The 25,013-nt window shown below is 47.2% G+C and overlaps 1 protein-coding gene across 1 annotated transcript in view; it reads left to right on the top strand.

Moving 5' to 3' along the window:
- Positions 1 to 14,173, top strand: part of EXO5 (exonuclease 5) — a 61,064-nt gene extending 46,891 nt beyond the window's left edge. The window contains exon 6 of the mRNA XM_078679322.1: positions 13,467 to 14,173. Within this exon, the coding sequence (XP_078535448.1) occupies positions 13,467 to 13,934 (468 nt within the window). The 3' untranslated portion in view covers positions 13,935 to 14,173. The remainder of the gene's footprint in view (positions 1 to 13,466) is intronic.
- The last annotated feature ends 10,840 nt before the right edge of the window (positions 14,174 to 25,013 follow it).

Here is a 25,013-nt window from a genome sequence, read left to right as displayed (position 1 = left end):
GTGTCTGACCTGAATCTTATCCCACGATGAATTAAGGGACCTACACCCAGCTAAGCCTTAAGTACCCTAGGTAAAGGGTTTGGAAGATTCAGGGGACCCTCTGAGGGGAGGGTCTGGACAAGGGGGGGTTACTCCTGGTCCTTTGTCCAGTTTCGTGCCAGACTGGTTTGAACTGTACTATGCACGTGGACACCAAGTGTGCCCCTCATGCAGGCCTTTCTGGCAAGATGTCAGCAGTGATGTCACTGACCATGTCATGAGTGGTGTAATATGTGAGGTCATAAGCAGTGCCCTGCGAGGGTGCGAGTTATAGTTAATTCGGGTAATTTCGAGGAATTTCTCTGGTTTTGTGAGTCAAATGTCAGCCTAACTATAAAGTTCCTGAAACATTTGTGATCAAGGGCGGGAGCGCCCAAAACGCGTAGTGGCAGAGCTGGCTAAATAAATAAAAAATCTGCGCAAAAATCTGGGTCAACGCTAGTCTTTTCTGGGTGAGACAGACGATGTGTTCGAGCTAAAACCATATATATATATATATATATATATATATATATATATATATATATATATATATATATATATAGATATCTATCTCTATATAGAGATAGATATATATATATAGATATCTCTCTCTATATATATATATATATATATATATATATATATATGTATATATATATATGTAAGACATTATTGTAAATGTGAAATGTTTAGTACCTCCAGTTAGCCAGATACTCCCATGACTCCAAAGTCATGATAAGAGTAATTGAGAAGGCTTCTTGAGAAGCTCTTAAATTCTCCATCACCCATTAGTGGATAGGATCCCAAAATGAGGACAGATGTTCATGGCAGTAGAAAACATCTTAGAGCCATTTTCGGATCTTTGGTGTCTGTTTTCTGCCCTGATATATTGCAACCCTGCGCCTAGACAGTAAAAGCAGCATGGCAACGAATCTACGGAAGTCGTGTAAGACTTCCTTCACATACCCAAGCACACCGGTCACTGAAGGGGGGGATTTGTGTTTCAATGATATCAGTCAATGTGTTAAAGATCTTGTTACAGAAAGTTGCAACCCTGGGGCGTCGACATGCAAGGTGTATAAAATCAGCTTATGGTGTGTGACAGTGCAGACAGTGAGTCGGAGGCAAGCCCCAGTTGTAAAAGTGGTGTCGGTGCTAGATGTAAGCGATGTATAGATTTAAAATATATTAGGCGGAGCCGATAATTAGGGGATAACATTTCAAGTTGGCAGAAGGTTCACTGGCCATCAGTTAAGGGGTGTCGAGGTCAGAGTTCCAGGCCTTGCGGGCCTGGGGAACGAGTACCGGGAAGGCCTGCTGTATGTGTGTAGAGGTGTGTTATCATCTTGTGGTACGAGGAGTTGGTATATGCATATTCCAACGCAGTGAGTGTCGGCAGGGGCACAGGGAAGGACCCATGGATCGCACGGCAAGTAACGCATAGCTAAAAATATAGGAAAGTTTCAAGCGGTGCAGGGACAGATGGGGCTGTGGCTCCTGGTGGGGGCAGGAAGTGGTCGTCTGAGTAGAGATCCGCAAAGGTGTGTACACCCATTGTGCCGGAGTGCCAAATCACTCCCTTATCTTGCAGCAACGGGAGTAGGGGTTTATTGGCTAAAGGGACCGAAGCGGCATATAATATTGGGATACTGGCACGCCTCATGACCCTGGTCCCCGCCCAGCGCACACTCTTTGTAGTGTCAAACTCAGTCCTGTATGGTCTGTAAGGGAGGAGCAGAGCTGTTGTGAGAGGCCAGGAGGACTCCTTATCGTATTCAATTGCCAAATGTGGTTGGAATGGTGTGGGATGTATCCAATAATGTAGGTACTGGGCCTGCGCACATGGGGAATAGAGGTGCATTTCGAGAGCTCCCAAGGCACTCTTGTGACTGTAGTAATGTGAGCAGTTCATTAGAAGCTCGCTGCTGCTGTCCAGCCCGTATCAACAAGATCGGGTTTGACCGGGAGCGTTGAAAAAACGAATGGTGTTGGGATGTTTACAAATAAGTAGAGGAATTTGGGGAGTACCACCATTTTGGCCAATGCACTGCGGCCTGCTAGAGACATTGGGAGGCTAGACCACATTGGGACGCTGTCTTATAGCTAATTTACAGCACGTTTATTCTTGGCTTACCATAGTTCCTTGGGGTCTCTGTTTAGCCAGATACTCAAATATTTAATTGAACCAGTGGCCCATTTCAAAGGGTATTCAATGGCAAAAGTCAGTATGGCATCGGTCAGTGCGAAAACGTCTGATTTGGCCCAGTTCACTTGAATGCTGGAATAGCCTCCAAACCATACAACCTCACTTGTTGAAGGGGCCAGGTTGGTCTGGGGGTGGCATGCATAGAAGGTGATGTCATCGGTATATAATGATCATACTAAACCCCTAGATGTAAAGCCTATACCACTGTCTGTGTGGTGTTTTTGGAGTCGTGTACCAAGGAGCTCCATGGAAACAGCAAGTAGTAGGGGTGAGAGTGGGCTGTGCCGTGTGTGAAGGGAAATGGTTCAGAGATGAGACCAGTAAGCCACACATGAGCCATGGGAAGGGTACATTGGAGTTGGATTTGTTTAATAAACGGGGAACTGTGACCCAATCACCGTAGTAGTGGGAAGAGATATGACCATTCCACCGAGTCGCACGCTTTAATAGCGTCCAGTAGTGCAGCGGAAGCAGGTATCTGCTGATGTAAATGATCACTGTAAATGTGGTTCAGAGATTATGGGATGTTGACCTCTCTGGAACAAAGCCAGTCTGGTCAGGCCACAACATCACTGTTAGCAGTGGCAGTAGCTGGTCTGCCAGTACCTTTGAAAATATCTTATTTTCGATGTTTATAAGTGATAAGGGGTGATCAGTCGCATTGGTATGCAGGCTTGTCGGGCTTAAGTAGTGTGGTTATAACAGCTATCCTCCGGGACGGGGGAAGCAAACCTGCATCCATGGAGTCTAGGAGCCGGGGCCAGGAGCTGAGAGTATTCTTTATAGAAGGCCGTTGTTAACCCATCAATCCCGATAGACCCACGATCACCTGGACTATTTCCTCCACGGTTAGAGGGAAATTCTAATATTCCTGTTGGGCATTGGACAACCAGATCAATTGTATGGTATCCAAATATGTCTTGAATTCCTCAGAGCTGACTATGGGAGTAGCAGAGTAGAGATGGATGTAGAAGGGAGACATGACATGCAGGAGGTCAGATGGAGAAGAGCAGCGCTGACCCTCAGCATTGCAGTGCTCCGACACATAGACTAAGTGCATGTGGCTTCCGGAGCAACCTGGCAAACTATCTTCCAGGGCGGTAACCCTCGCCATATCGTCGGACCTGAGCTGCCTTGCCTAGGTAATGCGTTTCTTGTATTGCTTCTTCCTGATATTAGGTCATTTTGTTATGAATATTGGCCAATATGATGGGATTTTTTGAGTGAAAGAAATCAGCCTCCAGGGCTCTGATGCCTGCTTCCAGTCTAGTGAGTGGCCCACGGATAGCCTTCAGGGTACCATTTTGCTTGGCGATGCAGACACCTCTTATGACTACCTTGAAGGCTTCCGCCAGCTCTAGTTTAGCTAAAAATATTCCATAAAGGCCACCTGGATATCTTCTTTAAAAGCTGCATCGCATAGTGCACCTAGTGAAAGATGCCAGGTGACTGCGTGGGGCAGAGTTTGGAGAATCTGCAGGAAGAGCATCACTGGGGCATGGTCGGAGAGAGTATGTGGCAGGTGAGAGATTGATATGGCCCATTGTTGCACATCCTTGGAGGTCAGCCAGAAGATGATTTTGGACCACGCATTAAGGTGTGAGGAGAGACAAGACCTTTGTGCTTATCACGGTGTGTGAGTTACCAGATAGCTATCAACTATTTGTCAAAGAACAGTGTATTCAAGGTGTTCACCGCCTGGGGGTGGGGGTGCCGAGAAATACCAGACCTGTCCCACGAGCTCTTCAGTGAAACATTAAAGTCTACATGTTAGATTTGGCGGTCTCTAGTTGGCACAGGTAGGTACGTGTGACAAATAGGGACCCTCTCCTCTAGTCAGGATAACAGGATTACACTCCTAAAATAACCCCTGCTCACCCCCTTGGTATCTTTGCCCGAGCAGCAAGGCTTTATCTCAGAGGCGTTGTAAGTTAAACAGTTGTGACCACATACAGTAACCCAGTGGCAACACTACAAATAGACACCACACAGGTTTTATATAAAAAATAAGTAGACTTTATATAGAGTTACCACAAGACCATAAACGGCAATAATACACACTATGATTACTTTAAGATGGTAGATTTAAGCTTAGTTCAATTCAGTTCTTAGATGCAACACTTTGCGTCAATGTACCTTAGGTTGCATTGCGCTACCACGACAAACAATGTCGCAGCGATGGGAAATGCGGCACAGTTCAGGTGCAAAGAAATAAAGACGTGAAGATCTTCCAGATGCGGCACGTTTCTCGGGGATGCGAGACGCTCTTGGTTCGATGCGTGGACTGCAGCGGCAACACCCTTACAATGCGACAACAGCTCCAGCGATGACGCTCTTCTCCCACGATGGGTGAAGCTTCCGCTCGATGCGACAACTACAGCGGCGACATCCAAGATGCGACGGCAGCAGCTCCGATGGCGGCGCGCTTCTCGGGAATGCAAGATGCTCTTGGTCAATGCGGTGCAATGCGATAGTTCCAGCTGCGACACCCTCCTTCGGAGTTGCGACGGCAGGCACAGCGATGTTGCGAGATTCTTCTCCTGATGCGGTGCAGTGCGACAAGTACAGCGGTGACACCCTCCTTCGGAGTTGCAGCAGCAGCGACGGCGACAAGCTTCCTCTTAGTTGCGGCACGCTTCTCTCCGATGCGGTGCAGTGTGACCGTTCCAGCGACACCACACCCTCCTTCGTAGCTGCGACGGCAGGCACAGTGACGGTGACCCACTTCTCGTTGAGTCGCGCTTCCAGCTCCTTGCAACATGCAGTTCCTCAGAAGGCCCAAAACAGCAGCAGGCACTTCCACAAGAACTCTGGGGAGCTGGGGAGCTGGGGGTGAAGTCTATTGTCCCTGAGACTTCAGAAGGAGGCAAGCTCTTTTCCAAGCCCTTGGAGATCCTTCACAAGTTGAATGCAAAGTACACAAAGTTCCTTTCTCCTTCCTTTAGCAGTAAGGCAACCACTGCAGGACAATCCCCGAAGCAGCACTTCAGCTTGAGAATAGTCTCTCCTCAGTTTCTTCTTGTAGTCCAAAGTGATATAATTTCATTGGCTCAGGGTCCCAATATTTATACCCCAAAATCCTTTGTTCTCTGAGGGGAGAGGGGCCTTTGCCCAGTCCAAACCAGTTCTGAAGCACTCTGTTTACCAGACTTCTCCTTTCCTTTCCTTTCACAGTGCAGGGCAGAGACATCAGCCTCTCCTCAGGGGGTGGAGCCAGCATTGTGGAAGGCATGCACAGCCCTATTCAAGGTTCAGGTGCAACTACTCCCTTCCCCCATCTAGATGCAGCTCTCGCTATTCACCACTGGGTGACTCAGCCTGTGTCTTGGAATTCCCCAGCCCTGTCGCTCATAAAACCAGACAAAGGAGTACACAACCTAGCAGAGGCAGGTTAGACAAGAATGGTTAGACAAGCAAATGCCTACTATCTAAAAGTGGTATTTGCAAACACAGAATATTATATTCTGAGTCCAGGCATACTAAACTCGAATTTCTACCATGTTCTCTGAGACAGTTAGGATTATAAAATGTAATAACAGCCCATTCTGGCCTATGGAGAACAGGTAGGCTTGCAATAGTGAAAAACGAAAATGGCTGTAATTCACTATTAGGACATGCCACACACATCATGGCTTGTCCTACCTTATACTTACAATGCACCCTGCTCTTGTGCCTACAATAGGGGTGACTGATATGAAGAATAGGGAAGGTTTAGGGACTGGGAAGTGGGTGCACTTGCCCAGTCAGCATGACAGTACCAGACTGCACGCAGGCTCTGCAGTGGCAGACCTTAGACACATTTTACAAGGCTGCTTCTGTGGGTGGCACAACAAGTGCTGCAGGCCCACCAGCAGCATTTGGATTTACACGCCCTGGGCACTCTCAGTGCACTAGTCTAGGGTCTGACAAGTAAACCAAATAGCCAAACATGGAACCACTGATTAATACATCCCTTTACAATAGGGAGCACTTGCACTGTGGCACTGGCTAGCAGTGGCACAGTGCCCAAAGCATCTAAAACCTGCAAAAATACATGAGGCAACATCAAAAATGGAAGGGAGACCCACACCAATGGTGCCAGGTCTAACACTACCCAAACAGCATCATCCGGGTACCAATTTCAGAGATTAGGTGCCGCACCTTCGTGAAGATCTCTGGGGCGTCCGTGTTGGAACAACATATTGCAGCGAGTGTTACAAGATGCCTGTAGAGTGTGCCCGCTAGTGTAATGTATTGTCTGTCTTTGTCGCTGAAATAACTAATACATTTTCTGCCGTGGAAGGCCCTTTTTTAACCGCTTCACCGCGGTGGCAATTCTGCCGCTTTGCGGCGTTTTAGCACTGTGGGCAGGGCCACGCCGGCCAACGGACGTGCACAGCACTACGGAGGTAGTGCGCGCGACGGCCTTTGGCCGTCAGAAGCAGCAAAGGGGTTAACAGGACAGTGGCCTTGGAGTACGTTAAAGAATATGTTGCTCCGCACCCACACGTGAAAGGCCACAAGCGGGAGTCTTAGCCAGATGGGTTTCCTGTAAGACGACGATTTTGTGTCTGGGTAGATATGCATATACCAATTGAGCCTTCCAGCCGTCGTTCAGCCCACGCACTTTCCATGTAAGACAGGACACGCTGGTCATCCCATCTTGTAATAGCTAGGGAATAACTGGATGTGTTTATGGTAAAACGCCCCATGTTGAGACCATCTGTATCATATGTACCATGTACAGAAGAACATCGTACAACATAGAAACTGTGCTTGGTTTTAGCCAACTATCTTTCGGAAACCGTAGATATCCCCCCTCAACGCCATCCCCAAACTCCAAATAACATACTCCCACCCTCCCTCCACCCACCCCCAGCATTCCGAACAGGTTGTGAAAATCTACCCCATGAACTCAACAAATAGGAAAATTATCCCTCGTCCGTGGAGTCACCGGACAAACAACCCACCAATAATGGCTGTGTGGCTGAGCAGTTAAACCTATGGGGTCCCATGCAATATGAGAGCATGATAATGTGCGTAACGAAGCAACCGGTGACATCACCATCATTAACATCATTACAACAACACTGATAATGATTATGTACTGTAATCGGGACACATCCTACACCCAACATTGAGACGCCCATATAAAGTGTTTGAAGGAGATATCAGTCGTTGTCACTAAGCTGCACTTCTGCTGAGTAGTAAGGCGAGGCAGCCAGAAATCAGCGGGTCTTCGCTATCTGTTTTACGAATTTCACGGCGTTTTAGCGTCTGTGAAATATTGCACTTCGCTCTAGTGGGAGATCCTAAGCTTTGCAGGGTATAAGAGGGTATAGTGCATGCCCGCCTGTTGCAATACCTTTTTGGCTAATAGGAAATCCCAGTGGGCCGCCATCCCAGCCAAAGTGAAGTCCAGATAAAATTAGATGTTATTACCTTGATGTTGGATCAGTCCTCTCTCGCGGGCCAGCCTGAGGGTTGTATCTCGATAGTCCAACAGGTGGGCTATGATTCATCGGGCAGAGATCCCCACTGGAGGATTGGGTCCCAATGATCAATGAGCTCTCTCCACAATAAGGACGGGTAATAGATCCTCTCCGAAACGGTCTTGCAGCAGAGTCTAAACATAGTCCTCTGTTTTAAAAAATAGCTGTGGTTTCAGGTATACCGTCTATGCAGAGATTATTGTGCCTTGAGCAGGACTCAAGATCATTTTTGGCCTTGATTTGCTCTTGTACTCTAATACATTAGCAGGAGGTGTTCCTTCAATTCAGATTGAAGTTCATCAACGTCTGAGACCTGGGTTTCCAGGTGGTCGAGTCTCTATTGTGTGTATCTACACGCTTTTTGACATGATCAAGGCGAGAAGTGAGCAGGTCTAGCTTGGAGTCTATTGTTTTTAAGCTCATCATGGCATCCATGAGTATCTCCTGGAGATCTGTATCCTTCACGTTCATCTGTGCTGAGTCTGCATCTTGATCCGAGGCATTTTCAATCTGACGAGTACAGTGGCTTTCAAAGGACAGCTTTGTCTTGTTTACATTGTTTGCCCATTTTTGTGGCCAGTTGCAAGTAAGAAATCAAATGGTGTCTTGGTAAGTAGATGTAGTTTGCACAACTGATAGGGCACCGGTGGGTGAGCAGTCTATCTTCTTGCCACGGGATGCATAACAGATGTTCTGCGACAGCTATCTTGTTTAGCCCAGGCCGGCCACTCCTCCCAGATCAGGCCTCGCAGGAGGGACATGAGCAGGCCTCAGCCCAGGGCAGACGTGCCCAACTTTAACTCTTGCAGACTGATAGAGTAACCCAGGCCGAGGAAGAGCTATGTCCAAATCCAGGGCTGGGGTCATGCTGATCAAATGCGACACACCGTGCTGCTTCAAATAATAGAAGTGCAAGCACACACTTCTCGTTTCATCACTTGAGCAGCTCAGCCCAACGTGAGGGTAATATGCCGGTCACTTCCATCCATGAGGCATAACTGGCACTAGTTCTTCAGCTCATTCACTTTGGTTCAGCAGGAGTTCACATTGATCACGGGTTGGGGGAACCTGCAAAAATGAGTTCCTATGGCCAGTAGTCCTCAAACTCCAAGCCATAAGATAGTATTTCAGGCCTCTGCCCCATGGCACAACATGCAGGCTCGGCCTGGTGTAGGCCCAGAGGAACGTTGAATCTTGGAGGCCGTCTGACCCGGCTAATCGCCACCGTCAACCCACTCCACCTCCCGACTGGGTCCAATGTGGCACCCTTCAGTGCTGGCTGGCTGCTCAGACGCAGCACACCTGATCAGAGGGGTCCAGGCGAGAGGCTCAGCACCACTGTGGAGGAGACCGCATTCGGCCGCAAGTTTGGATGCTTTCTCCATTTCCCCTGTTGTCCACCTTCTGGCTGCTCCTGATGGTCACCTCTCGGCCGCAGCTCCCTCCTCCTCACCAGCTTCGATCCCGGCCCTCTCCTAGTATCTCAGCAAAGCTGCGCCTGCATCAGGGTGCCATCCTCCACAGTCGCAGACCCATCATACAGTGAGCCCATCCCAGCTCAGCCTTCAGTCAGCTAGCCGAAAAGAAGCACACAACCAAACTGAAGTTGGGAGAGCTACAGCTAGTCACGCAGGAGCACACATCCAGGCTGCAAGCGCTCATGGTGCGCATATCTGCATGGAACACAGGGTGGAAGATGCATGGGGTAGGTAGTGCTGCAATAATATAGGTGTGATTGGCTTACCAGAAGGTGCGGAAGGACAAGATGCTGTAAATTTCACTGAAGCCTGGCTCACCGAATTGATGCCCCAAACAGATCTATCTGCGCAATTCTTGGTGGAAAGGGCACATCAGGTCCAGGCAAGGAGGCCGGAGGCTGCTGCCACAGGCTAACCCCTATCCATTCATCTTTCATCTGCTTAACTACAGGGATCATGACAGCATCCTTCGTGAGTGAGACCTGTCGGTGGCAGATCAGATTGGACAGTGCCACATTGATGTTGTTCCTGCACTACATTGTAATGGTCCAGAAACAGCGGCATTTTTTCTTGACTGTTGAAAAGCACCTACGAGAAATAAACATACGCTGTTCGTCTTATTTCCCTACCACCTCCAGGTGGTAGACCAGTGCAGTGCTTGCTTTTTCTAAACTCTAGATGATACGTGGGACTGGATGGAGTCAGTGGGACACGTGACAGCAGAAACAAGTCCTACTGCAGGGAAGAGAGCCCATGGTGCAGCGCAGCAACATAATCGAGGTAGGCGTAGGAGGTCCAGCTGGGCTGGACAGCTAGTGGCGGTATCTAATCTAGAACAAATGAACAGAGAGACAAAGGGCACACAGCAGCAGTACTGCATGCGGAGGCTTTCACCTTAGAACTTGACAACAACAGAGCAAGGTCCACTAGTGAAGATGGCTCTCTAATTGGGTACATATTAGACTCAAATACGCATATGTTGCTGGAGCTGAAGCTACAGACGGTGGACCATATCATCTGACCTTTCATGGCTAACTTCTGGGAACACCACTAACATAACTAACTTAAGACTCCTAGTTTAACTAAATGCCTATCCCGGGTTGCACTGTCCCCTCGCATTCCTCCTAAACCCCCTCCCTGCTAGTTGGCTACACTGCGATCTGCATACTGGAAATAACTAGAATAAAAACGCACTCTGGCACTGACCCGTTGGAACTGAACACAAGCAGCTGCACTGGCTAACAAGACATGTAGTCAAATGGGTACCAGAGAGAAGGTAACAAAGGACAAAAAGTAACTTACCCAGGATGCCCTTGTCTCCCATCCTCCACAGGAAATGCACATAAAGCCCACCACACACAGGGGCACCTACCTATTTGTTGTCAAGAGTTGGCACACCAGTTTGGGTGGATACCTGGTGCATATGTGCTTCGTTTTTGTTAAATGACTTGAGTTCTGTTGCTAGTTGTTATAGTGGCCCTGTTACTGAGCATTATTGCTCTTTATGGCACGATCACTCCAGCACGTACAGCACGTACAGCGCATGCAGGCGTGTGAGCAATCAATATTCGGGGGAACAAGGGGACGCAGGTAACACACCAACACAGCGACAATGGCGCACACAAATATAATAACATGGAATGTGTGGGGCTTGCACACATGCGCGTCGTTATGCCATATAGTTCTATCTTAAGTGTAGGTCTACTCATATAGCTCTTCTCCAAGAGACCCACCTGACGGCTCTAGAGGCGGACTGCTTGCAGTGCCGTTGGTGCAGACAGGTTTATGCCGCCGGCTGCTTCTCGTACGCAAGAGTGGTGCTGATTTGGGTGCGGGCAGGGGCTCCCTGTACGGTGGAGGAGGGCCTAAATGGCGCACAGTTGATATGAGGTGTAATCTGCCCCTAACGTGGAGCAGAAGCAATTCTTTCAGTCTTTTTCGTCCATTTTGGCAGTCCGGAGCTGGCTTCGATGGCTAATTGGTGGAGACTATAATGCGGTTATCGATACATCCCTGGATCGCTCTTTTCTCTGACTGGCTAGTACACACTCCCTGACTAATGTCAGAGCATTGAAGGACTGGTTGCATTGCTGGATGCTGTCAGATTTGTGGCCGACACTGTGTCCTAGCTCAAGAATATACTCTTAATATTTTGCACCGCAAAGGCTACATGTACGCATAGATCGGATAGTAAGCTCCCCGGCACTCTATCATATGCTAGTTCACATGAAATACCTTGGTCGCACCCACTCGGACCATAACCTACTGTTACATCTGCAGTGGGAGGCTCCGCACCCTGTGATACCCACTTGACTCCTCCCACCAACGGCTTTTAAAGATGCACCGTTTCCGGAGGCAGTAGTTAATGTGGGATGGGGAATAGGCTAAAGGAATGGGATGCCTTTAAGGTGACTATAAAGGATCAATGTCTCTGCATTAATTGGTAATATCCGGAAAGCATAGAGGCGAAGGTGGGGAAGTTTGAAAGTGAGCTTATGCAATTAGAAGGGAACTGGGCGTCTAATCCACATAAGCTGGCAGACCAAGAGGCAAGGAGAGCTGGCAGAGTTGTTGGAATGACTTGCATGCATAAGTTACGCAGCACACTCTGCCAGAGTTCATGCACAATCGGCCTGTGCGGGCCCCCTTTTAACATGGCTCATTAAACAGGAGCAGATGTTGCACCCTATACAAGTCTTCCGTGACAAAGCTGGTCTGACACTTTATATGCAAGATACATGCGGAACTGACCCTCTGATCCAGGGCCCTATATACATCTAGGAGCGCATTTAGTGATTCACAACTAGATGCCTTATCTCCCAAATCACAGTATCGGTCTTAGATCAGGCTCAGCTGATAGAACTGGAAGAGCCTATCACTCCTAAGGAGATTAGTGTGGTGATAAGGGCTCTAGCCCCAGGCAAGTCGCCGGGCACGGATGGTCTTCCATCTGATTACTATAAAACCTATGCCCACAGAGTGACACCACACTTGCAGCTGGTATTTAACACAGTGCTTGAAACACTACCGCCTTCTATGCGCAAGGCGCTGCTTGTACCCCTGCCCAAACCGGGCAAAGACCCCTCTGATCCTGGCTCATATTACCCACAGGCCTTGCTACACACCGATTTCAAAATATTGGCTAAAGTGCTAGCGGACCGGCTGGCCCTCTAGTGCCGTCGTTGGTGGGATATTACCAGAATGGATTTGTACCAGCCCGCAACACCTCACTGAATCTCCGTCATTTCTTAATGTTCTCCGCCTACTCTCCCCGGCATTGGCCACAATCGGGCTGTCTGGTCCTTGACCTGAAAAAAAGCATTTGATTCCCTGGAGTGGGATTACCTCTTTGTGATCCTTCCTAAATTTGGTATCCTGGGCTGTTACCTTCGTTTGACCAGGCTACTGTACAAGCGTCTGACAGCCAGGTTGAAGACAGGCTAGTATATTTCTGAGGCCCTTCTGGTAAATTGTGGCACTCCGCAGGGTTGCCCCCTATCCCTGTTGTTTTGCATTGGCGGTAGAGCCGCTGTTGGCGGTGCTCAGAGAACAGTACTGTTATTTTTCCTGTAAAGATATGAAAATGTTGCATGTATAACCCTTCATGATTATAACACTATGGAAAATTCAATAACCAGATGTATTAAAACAACAAAAAAATTAGGGCAGTTCATACCGTCCATATTTTGTTCAGCAGTCACAAATGCCATAAAAAAAGAGAGGGCCTGATAGCAATTACAGAACACTCAAATTACATGAATCCATAGATGCTAGTTAATATGTGTTATTAGGTAGGCATAGCCTCGCTACAGTTTAGGTCAACTATGCGTCTTAATTTCAGGGATATCTATGTTGAATTACAGTAATAATGGATTCCTCAATACAAGCTTGTTCTAGATTGAAATTAAAACTAGTGTTCAAAGTTTCATGAAAATGTGTATGAAATGTGGTGCCCTTGTTTGTGCACTACAAAAGATGCTGTTGATTGACTGCATATGGAAAATGCCAGAGCAGGTAGACTGGCATAGGAGGGCTATGAAAGGGCTTTGCATGTTTATAAAAAGCTTGAATTCCTTGTAATTGGCACCTTTCCTGTGCACATTTAACTTATTACAAAGTCTAAAAAATTGTTCCTTCAGCTCAGTTTTAAATCTCCTGTAAAGTATGAATTTGTGCCTGGAAATAGCAACTATACATAAAATTGAATGTTTGTCCTCATTTCGTAATGTTTATAACAAAAGGGCATTTCAGACTTGGTTAGTAATTAATTTCTATATTCTTCCCTCTTAGGTTTCTATGTATAAGCTGATGTTTGATGCCATGGTGAGAGGGAAGATAAATTCAGAAAACCTTCTTAATCACCTTTGTTTGCGATCAAACCAGTCACTGGGACCACAGGTCCAGACTCATGCTCAGAAAGCTGGGTTTTCTGTGAGCACCTTTGGTGATCTCTTGGAGTTAACATGCCTCAACTTGACATTTTCTGACCTCCCTGCTATTGACAGTTTAAAAATTGAATACTGCCACCAGGAGAACAGCACTCCACTTGGAGTGGAGATTGTGGACTTCAAGGAAGAAAGTGTACGAGAGCAACTTCAATACTACATTTCTTACTGGAAGGGACATAGGGACCTGAGAGGTGTTGACATTGAGGATGCTTGGAAATGCAGGACCTGTTGCTTCTCAGAAATTTGTGAATGGAGGACAAAAAAGGCAGAAGAGACTTCACGGAAATTTCTGTCAAAAAGAGGAAAATAAAGACCGCTGCAGTGCTTCTATAGTTTCTAACATCTGTGTATTGTTGCATCCCAAGTTTAAAGTCTGCTTAGAAAGCTAGGGTTCAGTGGACACCTGTAGTGTGATTTCATGCTCCAAATGTGTGGATTTGTCTGTGAATTGAAGAGTGATCTCCCAAAGTTTTGTCCACAGCTGAGGCACCAGACATAGACCTATTCCCGGTTTAAAAAATAAACATACTATATGCGGTTTCTATTTAAGATGTATTGTGTTTGTATATTGAATTCCTATTGCATATTCTAAAACTCTGTCATGATTCCAAACCATATTGAGGGCTTCATTTATGAGGTTTTGGCGCAGGCCAGCACCACAAGGAATCTTGCTGCACCGCACTGCGTTAAAAGAAATGGCAAGAATGCGCTGTATCTATGTGATATGACGCATTCCTATCCTTTTCCCGTGTTTGCTGTCAATGGGCTGCCATGCACCAACACGGGCACCCTTGACCATGGTGTAAGGGTATCTGCGTTGTTAGGGTGATTGTTTTTGTGCAGGAAGGGGCACCTATTTGCCTCAAATCATTAAAATCCTGAACTCCCTTATTTGGATTTTTACCTTTTATGTAACATATTTCCTAATAAATCAGATATGTACCTCTTGAAGTTATCGGAAAACCATGAAGATTGGCTGATTTCAACCCTTTCTCTAGAGATACAACTCAGATACAGGCTTAACCCCACAGTTGCCAGGGGACTGAGTGCAGACCGATTCTCAGGCAAAGAAAATAGAGCAAGAGCAAACTACCTATGAAGGTGCGGGAAATCATAAATACCTACAGCTCTCCTTTCTCCCTGCCACCCAGCCACCCCCCGCCTAACAACCCATAGAAAGGGCTGGGTCATAGTCTCTTTAGCTTATCTCTTGAAGATCTTCTGTGGATTGGAATGAAAAGGCATTTGTAGAGCGCAGCCACACTCCAAGGAGTGTCCCGGCCCAGCTTCATTGACTAAGCGTAATACCCAAGAGACAGATACTATGGTTTGAACAAAATACTTGGGCTAGTGTAGAGACTATTTACAGATGCATGACTACCAACACGTTGCCATTCCAGGGAGAGTATTGTTTCAGTCCCATGATAAAACAGCAGCTGGAAAATAAATGGAAGCAAGAACATCTTTGAGTTATTTACATTACTAGTTACTTTACTTCAGACACTTTCTAAGTCAATGCCCTACATTGGTGCATGGACCAGTAGCAGCCCCATTAGCCATCTCTGACAGATACTAGAACTACGAAAATAATCCAAAAGCTAATTTAAGGCAATACCAGATGCAGAGCCCGGGGTCTTGAAGGCATTTCCCTATTCTAAGCAATGCCTTTTTTTTTTTCTTTCATAATCAATGGGAGGAAATTACCTTTGACCAGAGGAACCTAGCTATTGTCAGGCATGTGTACCGTATCAAATTCAAGCAAATACCATAACGTCATCCTCCATAAAGGGAGAAAACCAACACCGGTTGTTTTAAAATGCCTATTGTAGGGGTTTACAATGTTATAGCTGATGTTCCTCTAACAAAATAGAATAAGGGAGACTTATCTACTTTCTCATCACAAAGAAGAATTAAACACAGAGCCCTTTAGTTGACCTGCTATTCAGAACCAATATGGTCTCTGTAGTTTACAATGATGACTCTTAAAGTTATATCTACTTCCACATCTCAGTGCTTCTGGTGCATAGAGCACCTCAGGTTTGTGGTAGGTAGTGAACATTATCAGTCTATGCATGTGTACAGGTCTTGGGTGAAGGGAAAACGTTACAGCATTGACAAATTCAGATGAAGTAAACTGCTCCAGCGCTTAATAAACTGAGTTTTATTATCAATACTCCAAAGTGACATCTTTTTAGCATAATTTTTTAGGTCAAGACTAGCAGCGCGCATGCGCTGTCTGCAAGACCTTTTGAATTGAGTATAGGGAGTGTAATCCAGCCTGCTGTTTACAATTGGCTGTGTCCAGTATCTGTCTTCTTTGCTGCTTCCTAATTAGTTCAGCAGCCGAAACGTCACTTCCGTTTTTTCGTTCAGCAGCACTGACTAAGCACTGCGCTTTATAATTATTTGTGATTTTTGCAGTGCAGCCTGGCACACTTTATTTTTTAAGTATGCAGCTTAGGTGCTGCTTCTCTTGTTAAAGTATCTGTCATTAATTCTTCACGGATCGCTACACGCCATCTGCTATGTTTAGCCTATTTATTTACATTCACGACCACCACTGATGAAGATGAAAGTGATCACTAGAACCAAAAGAGTAAATAGACACAGTTCCACCATGGTGCTAAGACAGTGTATATCCATGCAGGCATATAGTACAATGTGGTAATCGGGCGTACTACTACTATGTAAATGTAGTGTACTTGTATAGTGCACGAATCGACCCCAGCTGGGGTATCTCTGCGATTGTACGAATACCGCTGTGGAACCCTTCCTGTCTTTTCCCTGTGAAGTGCCCACTCCTGGGCACCCCCAAGGTGAAGCCAGGGATTCTAACATTGTTGGGGCTGTTGTGGAGATTAAGCAAGCTATTGCCCAGAGTTGCAGAGTGAGACCCATGATTAGAATAGGCACCGAGGCGAGAATAATCAGGTCCGAGGAAATTGAGCCCAAGACCCGCTGAGGCGGGAATTGAAACCTGGTCCCGGGCTAGACCTCTGCATCAGGGTCTGCCGCTCTAACCATTGAGCCACACTTCTCCATTATGTAATTCCTACGCTGTGTGTGTCTAGAGTGTGTATAGGGGTAAAGCCGAGAATCCCCCTACGGGATGATCCAACCTAATTACCTGGCAGGAAAGAATGTAGGACCTTTTAATGTCAGCAGAAGTGTCTCCTCTGCTAACCCCCGGAAATGTTTGCTTATTTATAATAAGCATTCTTGCGATGTACACACAGATTAAAATTGTTATGGATATGTAGATAGCCCTGTCGTCACATGGATGAAGATAGAACAACATCTGTAAATTGTGCGTAAGGGTCATGTACTTAGTGTTCGGGGCATCAAGATAATGTGCAAAGCTAGATGTATAAGAAAAGCAGTTTCAGAGAAACAAATCCAACATTGTCATGCATGGGAATAATTGCAAAAGGTCACAGCAATAATGTTATTGTTCAGAAAAGAGGACAATGTAAGAACATGTGTAGCTTTGCTACAAGGGCCTAGCTCGGGCACATAACAATACATCTAATAAATGTATGTCACGGACCATACAATTTGACTTTTTCTGTCTGACATATTGTGGTTTTATGGCTGAAGTCTGTTTTTTCACCTCAAGTATTCTTAGTCCATGCACAAAACTCATGACACGGCACCGGAAGAGCGGTTAGGTATTTATTTATCTTCAGATATGTGCACCGTGATAGCACAAAACGGCTCAATTAATTCACATGATGCTAAACATAATGGGTTCTGTTTAATATTCCAACTGTATTAATTCTGTATTGATTTTCACTGTTTCGTCACTTATGTTTTGATCACGGTACAACAGTTATTTTTGCAAACTTTCTATAGAGTATTAATGAAATGCAAGGAGCTAGCAAGTCACCGCTTCCTCCAGAGAATTAGAATGGTTTAATGTGTATTTTTTTGGTTAAGCACGGACGGCGCATGCGCTGTATGGAAGACCTGATGTAGTCATAAAAGGACTTGTGTCCCGCCTGCTGCTGTCCCATTGGATCAATGCATTGTTTCTTTTCATTGCTGCTTCCTAAATGGTTCACACGGCAACTCCTGACGTCCGTATTTAGTGGAGAAGCACCGACCAGCTAAAAATACCTTCTGCTTGCGTACCTAATCTGTTTTTTCAGAAATAATCTTTTTCCTGTTTTCTGCGTGCCACAACTTCAGCTGCAGGCACTTTGCTTCATGCCTGTCTTAGTCAGTAAAATATATATATATATTTTTCCACAAACTTTTCCTATCGCGGGGTTGGGTGTGGTTGCTTCATGTGCATTCCTCCTGCTGCTCTGAGCTGGAATGGGCGAAGCGGCAGCTCCGCAGCCCCTGACCACTGAAGGACGGGGCCTTCTAGGGCCACGCCGGGTATTACAACCACCTGCTATGCCTCCTCAAATGAAGAGTCGGTCAGGCAATACAAACTTACTTTATTTGGTATACACTCTGCAGAGGTGCCCAGTCAGGCCTTTACCCCAGGGTACGCTAATACATAATAAGCCCCTCTGGAGACTTCGGCCACGCCTCTAATGGAAAGTTACCAGCTCAAGCCAGGCATGAACATTGAAGGTTCAGAAAGATGAGCCAGCACCTGTTAGAGGGGTGCACTATCGGTACCCAAGGCCACTGTGCCGAGTCTCAGCGTCTCCTAATGTGGGAGCAGGGCTACATGTAGAGATCGGAATGTGCAAACAGTGTATCAGCAAGTCGAATTACAGCCTTGAACAGGAGAAAAAATAATAACGAAGTACAGCGTTCTATGGAGGCAAGCGAGTTTGAAAATAAGGCCTAATGTGAACACGGCCTAAGCGGTCTTTTAGTGATTGCGAAATACAAAATGGAGTCACACAAGCTAACTAAAACCTACTAGTTGCGAGTATAACTCAGTGAGTTGCATAACATGAGTACAAATGGCATCTATTTAGCCACATATTGCTAACCTAATATAAGTGCGCAACAGGAAGGGGAATTTAAACCTAACAGGCCCTCCTTTTAGCATATGTGGCTAAAAGCTTTATTGCTATCCGGCAGGGTCTTTACAAAAGAAGGTAAGAATTACATAGTCTTTCATTAGTCAAGGCTAAAACAAAGCAAATGCAGGCATCAAAGAAGTTCTGTTCAATATTCAAATATTCCTACATCCATCTGCATAATTGACTTAATCTCCTGCAACATCATGGGGGAGGCCTTATGATTATGTCCTGGGATTCTAGAAGTAGGGGTAAGCTTAGTCACACAGTAAGTGGGCAGTGAATACAGAGGCAACCAGTAAAGATGACACTTGCAATCCCTATTCAGACAAGTAGTATCTTCCAACCCCATGATGTCAATAGACCCCCAGAGCCATCCTGTGAGGGACCATGAACCTTGTCTTCATGAATTTCTGAGGCAAGTCTGTAATTTCTGTGTGGCAGAGCAGACAGTAGGAGCACTGTGGGATATAGACACCGCAGCTGCTGTCAATGATGCAACAGACTCCTCCCCTGTCAGCTAAGATAACATCTGAAACGATCCTAATTTGAAGAGAGACGAGCTTCGTAGCCTGGAGCTCAACTGTAATATTGGTCAGTATACCTGCAGTAGTATTAATGACTCACTCGACTACTCTGGTAAGGCGACATATGTTGTGGCTATTAAACATGGGACCCACGAACGGTATGAAACCCTTTATTCTGTCAGTAAACTGCTGCAAGGAAGTATCTGTCTGGTCAATATCATCTTGATTGACAACCCTCTTATCTCAGAGAACTGGGACATCCCTAGGCTGCAAACGGTGAGTTTTGTGGTAGTTGGAGGGAGCTATATAAACACATAGCCACAAGCACCACAAACAAAGTAAACATTAGGTGGTGGGATCAATGGCGGACTTTTGTGCATTCTCAATATGGAAGTAGTGTTGAATCTACTGTCCCACACCTCTATGTCTTTTGTCCCTTGAACACAGAAGGTAACCAATACATCTACTACTGTCAGATATATGGGCTTATCTTCAGTTACATTGCGGGCTTGGAAGTATTGGTAATATTCAGATATATTGAACTGTGAGAACCTATCTCTGGCCCGCTCTGTTCTGTTTGCCTTCCTACCTCTATTTGCCGCTCTGAGGAAAGAACTCACGAATACTCGATCAGATTGCCCATCTCCAGGGGAAACACCAGGTGGGGATCTATGATGAGATATCATACTCATTGTCAGAGAAGGGGAACCGGTGCTCTCGTGTTCCAAAGAGTCAGGCTGGGACAATGAGCTGATCAAACTAAGTAAGGTGAACCAACCCTCACAGCTACCAACATAGGACAGGGGTATAGGCAGCAACTTCTCACTTCGATGCGTGACAGAAGGTAACAACCCACACACCAAACATTTCATTGTGTTATAAACAGCATGTGTTTGATGCAGCGTCTGAATAAAAACATTATCCTTATAGGATTTCCAGAGTTTTTCTTTGTGAGGTGCTAAGGTACCAATAATATGCTCAGGAGGTGCCGGTGTAGTACTTATCCAAGCAATCACAGGATATTTCTCCTCCAGGAAGAACAGCACCCCAAATACAAATATCAGAGAGAGCAAAATTATTATCACAAACACTATTTTAGTCTTGGGGGACCAGGAGGACCAAACAGGACCATGTGGTGGGGGGTGCGGAACCGCAAAGGGCTGCTCCTAATCTGGAATAGGACGACCAAAGGGATACATTTTAAAAAGTGTGTTTAGGACTTGGACCCACAATGCAACTGACCAGAGGGGTATTCTTCTTTCCTGTATCCATTATGAGCCTCACAGGCAGGCTCCTATCGTTCACCAAGCACTCCCTCGGAGGAGCTGCACAATCGCAACTCTTACTGGAAAACAATTGCAACCCTTAATGAGAACAAATCCTTCTTTCAGGATAGGGCAACCTCCCTCCTGGGTAAATACCCTCAGCGATCCTGTCTAGTGTCTAGCGCAGTGCACCAGTGTTCTTTACCCTAATCTAAAGCAGACACCTGAGGCACAGCGCCTACACTCTAGGCTCAAGTCATTCCGTAACTCCCGGATTGCCTTGCTGGTGCACGGAGATGTACCTGGTATGCCCAGGCTCCTCCTCGTTAACAAACAGAGGCCAGAGCTCGGATTCAGCTGGAGATCGGGCCTCAGGTTGTTGTACTCCAGAAGCCGGATCATCCGGACGGCCCTTATCTCAGAGGGGGGGTCACCTCGTATATGGCCTCATCACTCTCCTTATCTGTCTGCGCACCTCTCAGCCGGGTGCCAGAGAAAGGGACGAAGCGGGGAACCAGCTCACCTTCCTGGTCGGTGATCTCGTCTCGCACCCAGGTGTCAAAGGGGAGCGGGAGGGGCACCCTTTTTACAGGGAAGGCATGCACCCAGTTTTTCCAGACAGCTAGTTTAATAGCTGTATGGGTGGCCAGGAGCACCAGCATTGGTCCCTTCCACCTCCGGTCCAGACAGGTTTTGCGCTGGAAATGGCAAGTCATAACATAATCTCCAGGCTGTATCCGATGTCCAGGTCCCTCTGGTACCGGTTGCAGAGTGTTGTGTACCTGATGGTGGACAAAACGAAGATCTTTAGACCGTTGGTACAAGTAGTCTATCAAAAGAGGGTACTCTATCTCGGAGAAACGCTTAGGTCTTCGGACGCCCCAGACATTAGCAGGGCGCCCGAAGACGACTTCATAGGGTGACAGCCCTGTTCTAGAATGCGCGGCCACTCTCTTGGACAACAATGCTAAAGGCAACGTATCCGGCATTTGCAATCCTGTACTTTCATGTATTTTTGCTAGCTTCAGCTTGAGAGTACCATTGTACTTCTCAACAAGGCCTGCTGATTGGGGGAGGTTCACTGCAGGAACCATATACGCCAGCTCAATGACTTTGGCATTGAAAGGGCTCCCATTGTCACTCAAGATCACACGTGGCAATCCGTAGCATGGGAAGTACTCTTTTAAAAGTGCCTTCGCCATTGCCATGACTGTATTCTCCTTAGTGGGGGTACGCCTCAATCCATTTACTGAATGCACATACTACAACTAGTACATGTTTCAAATTATTTACTCATTGCATTTTGATAAAGTCCATCTGGAGAACCTCCAAAGGGAAGGAAGGTGGTGCAAAATTACCAGCAGGTGTAGGAGTGCCCTTTCTAGGATTGTGTTTTAGACAAATAATACAGTGCTTCACCAAATGCACTGCAACGTTAGGGATATTGTCATTCTGCTATACAGGGTCTACTAGTTTGCATATTCCTTTGGCACTAATGTACGCTGGCCCATGGTGACTACAGGGAGAACAAAAGCCTTAAGCGACAGCTGTCTCTGCTTTCCTGACAGGTCAGTCGAACACCCATCCTCATCCAAGCGTCCTATCCTCTCCTCCCACATTTCCAGTTTGTCTTCAACAATGCAAGCTCCACCATCACACACAATCTCCGCAAGATCATCAACTCCTTCGAGACCGCCACCTTCCCAGTGAGCTGGAAGCACGCAGAGATAAACGCCCTACTCAAGAAACCCAAGGCGGACTCAAAGGACCTAAAGGACTTTCTGCCGATCTCCATACTCCCGTTCCCGGCGAAAGTGATAGAGAAGATTGGCAACAGGCAGCTGACCTCCTTCCTCGAAGAGAACATCCTGGACCCGTCCCAATCCAGATTCCGCAGCAACCACAGCACCGAAACAGCGCTCATCACCACCACAGACGACATCAGGGCCCTGCTGGACAACAGAGAAACTGTGGCCCTCATCCTCCCGCCTTCGACACCATCTGCACCACACCCTACGCACACGCCTCCACAACGGAGGGATCCGCGACAAAGCCCTGGGCTGGACCTCCTCCTTCCTCCTTACCGGCAGAACCCAGAATGTCCGCCTCCCTCTATTCCGATCTAAAGACACCAAGATCATCTGCAGCGTACCCAATGGATCATCCCTCAGCCCAACACTCTTCAACTTCTACATGGCACCTCTCGCCAAGATCGTCCGATTGCACAACCTCAACATCATCTCATATGCCGACGAAACCCAGCTCATCCTCTCCCTCTCCAAGGCTCCCACCACTGCCAAAACCAACCTCCACGAAGGTTTGAAGGCAATGGCAAGATGGATGAGGAACAGCCGCCTAAAACTGAACTCGGACAAGACAGAGCTTCTCCTCATTGGAACCACCCACTCCACCTGGGACGACTCATGGGGGCCAGCTGCACTCGGAGCTGTACCGACGACCACCGACCACGCACGCAACCGGGGGTCATCCTGGACTCATCGCTGTCTATGACCCAGCAAGTCAACGCCCTCTCCTCCTCCTGCTTCAACACCCTCCGCATGCTCCGCAAGATCTACAGATGGATCTCCACTGAAACCAGAAGGATGGTCACCCAGGCCCTCGTCAGCAGCAGGCTGCACTACGGCAATGCCCTCTATGTGGGGACCTCAGCCAAACTGCACGCTTCATCCTCAACATTTCCCATCACAGCAACATCACAGCCCATTTGATAGGCCTGCACTGGCTCCCCGTCAACAAGAGGATCACCTTCAAGCTCCTCACCCACGCTCACAAAGTGAAGTAGTGTGGCTCACTGGTTAGAGGCGGCAGACCCGAGAGCAGAGGACGGCCCGGGACCAGGGTTCGATTCCCGGCGCGGCAGGTTTCTGGACCAGGGTCAGCGGACTCGATAATTCTCTCGCCTCGGTGCCCACTCTGATCAGCGATCACACTCGGCAACTCTGGGCATTAGCTTGCCTCATCTTCACTAACGGCCCCACCAGACCGCCGGGGATGCCTGGTCTCACCCTGGAGATACCCATTAAGGGACCATCTCTCAGGGAAGCCAGGAAGGGTTTCGCAGCGGTCGAAGCGCCTTGGGACCTTACGGGTAAGTAGTGCGCTATATAAATGCCTATACATACATACATACAAAGCACTCCACAACGCCGGACCAGCGTACCTCAACAGATGACTCCCCTTCTACAACCCGAACCGCCAGCTTCGCTCTGCTTACCTCTCCCTCGACACCATCCCCCGCATCTGATGAGCAACCACCGGCGGCTGATCTTTCTCCCACCTCACCGCCAAGATTTGGAACACCCTCCCCGCCCGCCTACGACAGGCCAAGGATGTGCTGACCTTCAGGAGACTGCTCAAGACCTGGCTGTTCGAGCACTAGCAGCACCCCGCCTCCCCCAAGCGCCTTGAGATCATCACGGGTGAGTAGTGCGCTTTACAAATGAATGCATTGATTGATCTACAGTCCCCTCTCTGTATTTTCTTCACACTTTCTACTGTATTCTCAAACATCCCACTGTCCATAACCCATCTAGCAGGATCTGTCACAAACATCTTCATCCTTGATCTAGCTGTCTCCTTAGCTGTTTGGTCTGCAAAGGCATTACCCCTCCCACAATCATCTGTAATAGCTCTATGGGGGGCTGCATTTTATTACAGCCAACTTATCAGGAAGTGTCAATGCTGATAACAATCTAAGTATTAATTGACCGTGCTGTAGCCTTTGCCCATGCAATGTTAGGAATCCTCTCTCTGCCCTGAGGCTCCCAAAATTATGGACTAGCCCGAAGGCATCTTTGCTGTCAGTATAGACATTAACAGCCAGTCCCTCACTCAACTCACAGGCCCTCAGTAGGGCAACTAACTCTGCTGCTTGGGCCGACTGGTATGGGATACAAGATATCTCAGCAACAGTGTGTAACGTGGTGAACGCGTAGGCTGCAGTGGCAGTGCCATCTGGCAATTTGAATCCAGAGCCATCGACCTATAGTTCCCTTTGGGGGTCAGATACGGGAACATCAGTCAGGTTTACATGTCCCTTCGTTTCCTCCTCGGTTCGAAATAGGCAAACTTGGACAACGTTGTCCTTTTCTTCCAAAGGGAGGGGTAGTAATGTGGCTGGGTTCAAAGTATTGCATCTTTTTATGGTAATGTGCAGAGCAAATAACTTTTGCTCATATCCAGTGAGACGTGCACTGGTGTGGTGCCGCGTCTGTCTTGTACAAAAGCATGTCCACAGCATGAGGTATCATATCTGTGAGGTCAGTATCAAGAACGAGCCCTGCTGATTGTCTGATAGATACTGCTGCAGCAGCTCTCAGACTGCTCTGGAGCACTCTGGCGACATGATCCAAGAAGAAAGAGAAGTAAGCACAGGGTCTCTGCCTACCACGTAGCCCTGTGTTTGTACAGAGAGCGCGCAATCGCCCGCCTCATGTACATAGAGCACAAAAGGCTTCTGGTAGTCAGGAGTACCTAGCACAGAGCAGAGCAAAGATCAGTGTTTAATTGTTTTAAAATTTGCTGGAATGCAGGTGTCCAAGGCAGAAGCTCAAGCACGTCTTTGGTAGTGAGGTAAAGAAGGGTTTCGTTA

The sequence above is a fragment of the Lissotriton helveticus genome, chromosome 3_1 (assembly GCF_964261635.1).
Source record: "Lissotriton helveticus chromosome 3_1, aLisHel1.1, whole genome shotgun sequence".
In the NCBI taxonomy this organism is placed as follows: domain Eukaryota; kingdom Metazoa; phylum Chordata; class Amphibia; order Caudata; family Salamandridae; genus Lissotriton; species Lissotriton helveticus.
Note: the sequence above shows the minus strand (reverse complement) of the source record. Positions and strands in the feature narration are given on the sequence as shown.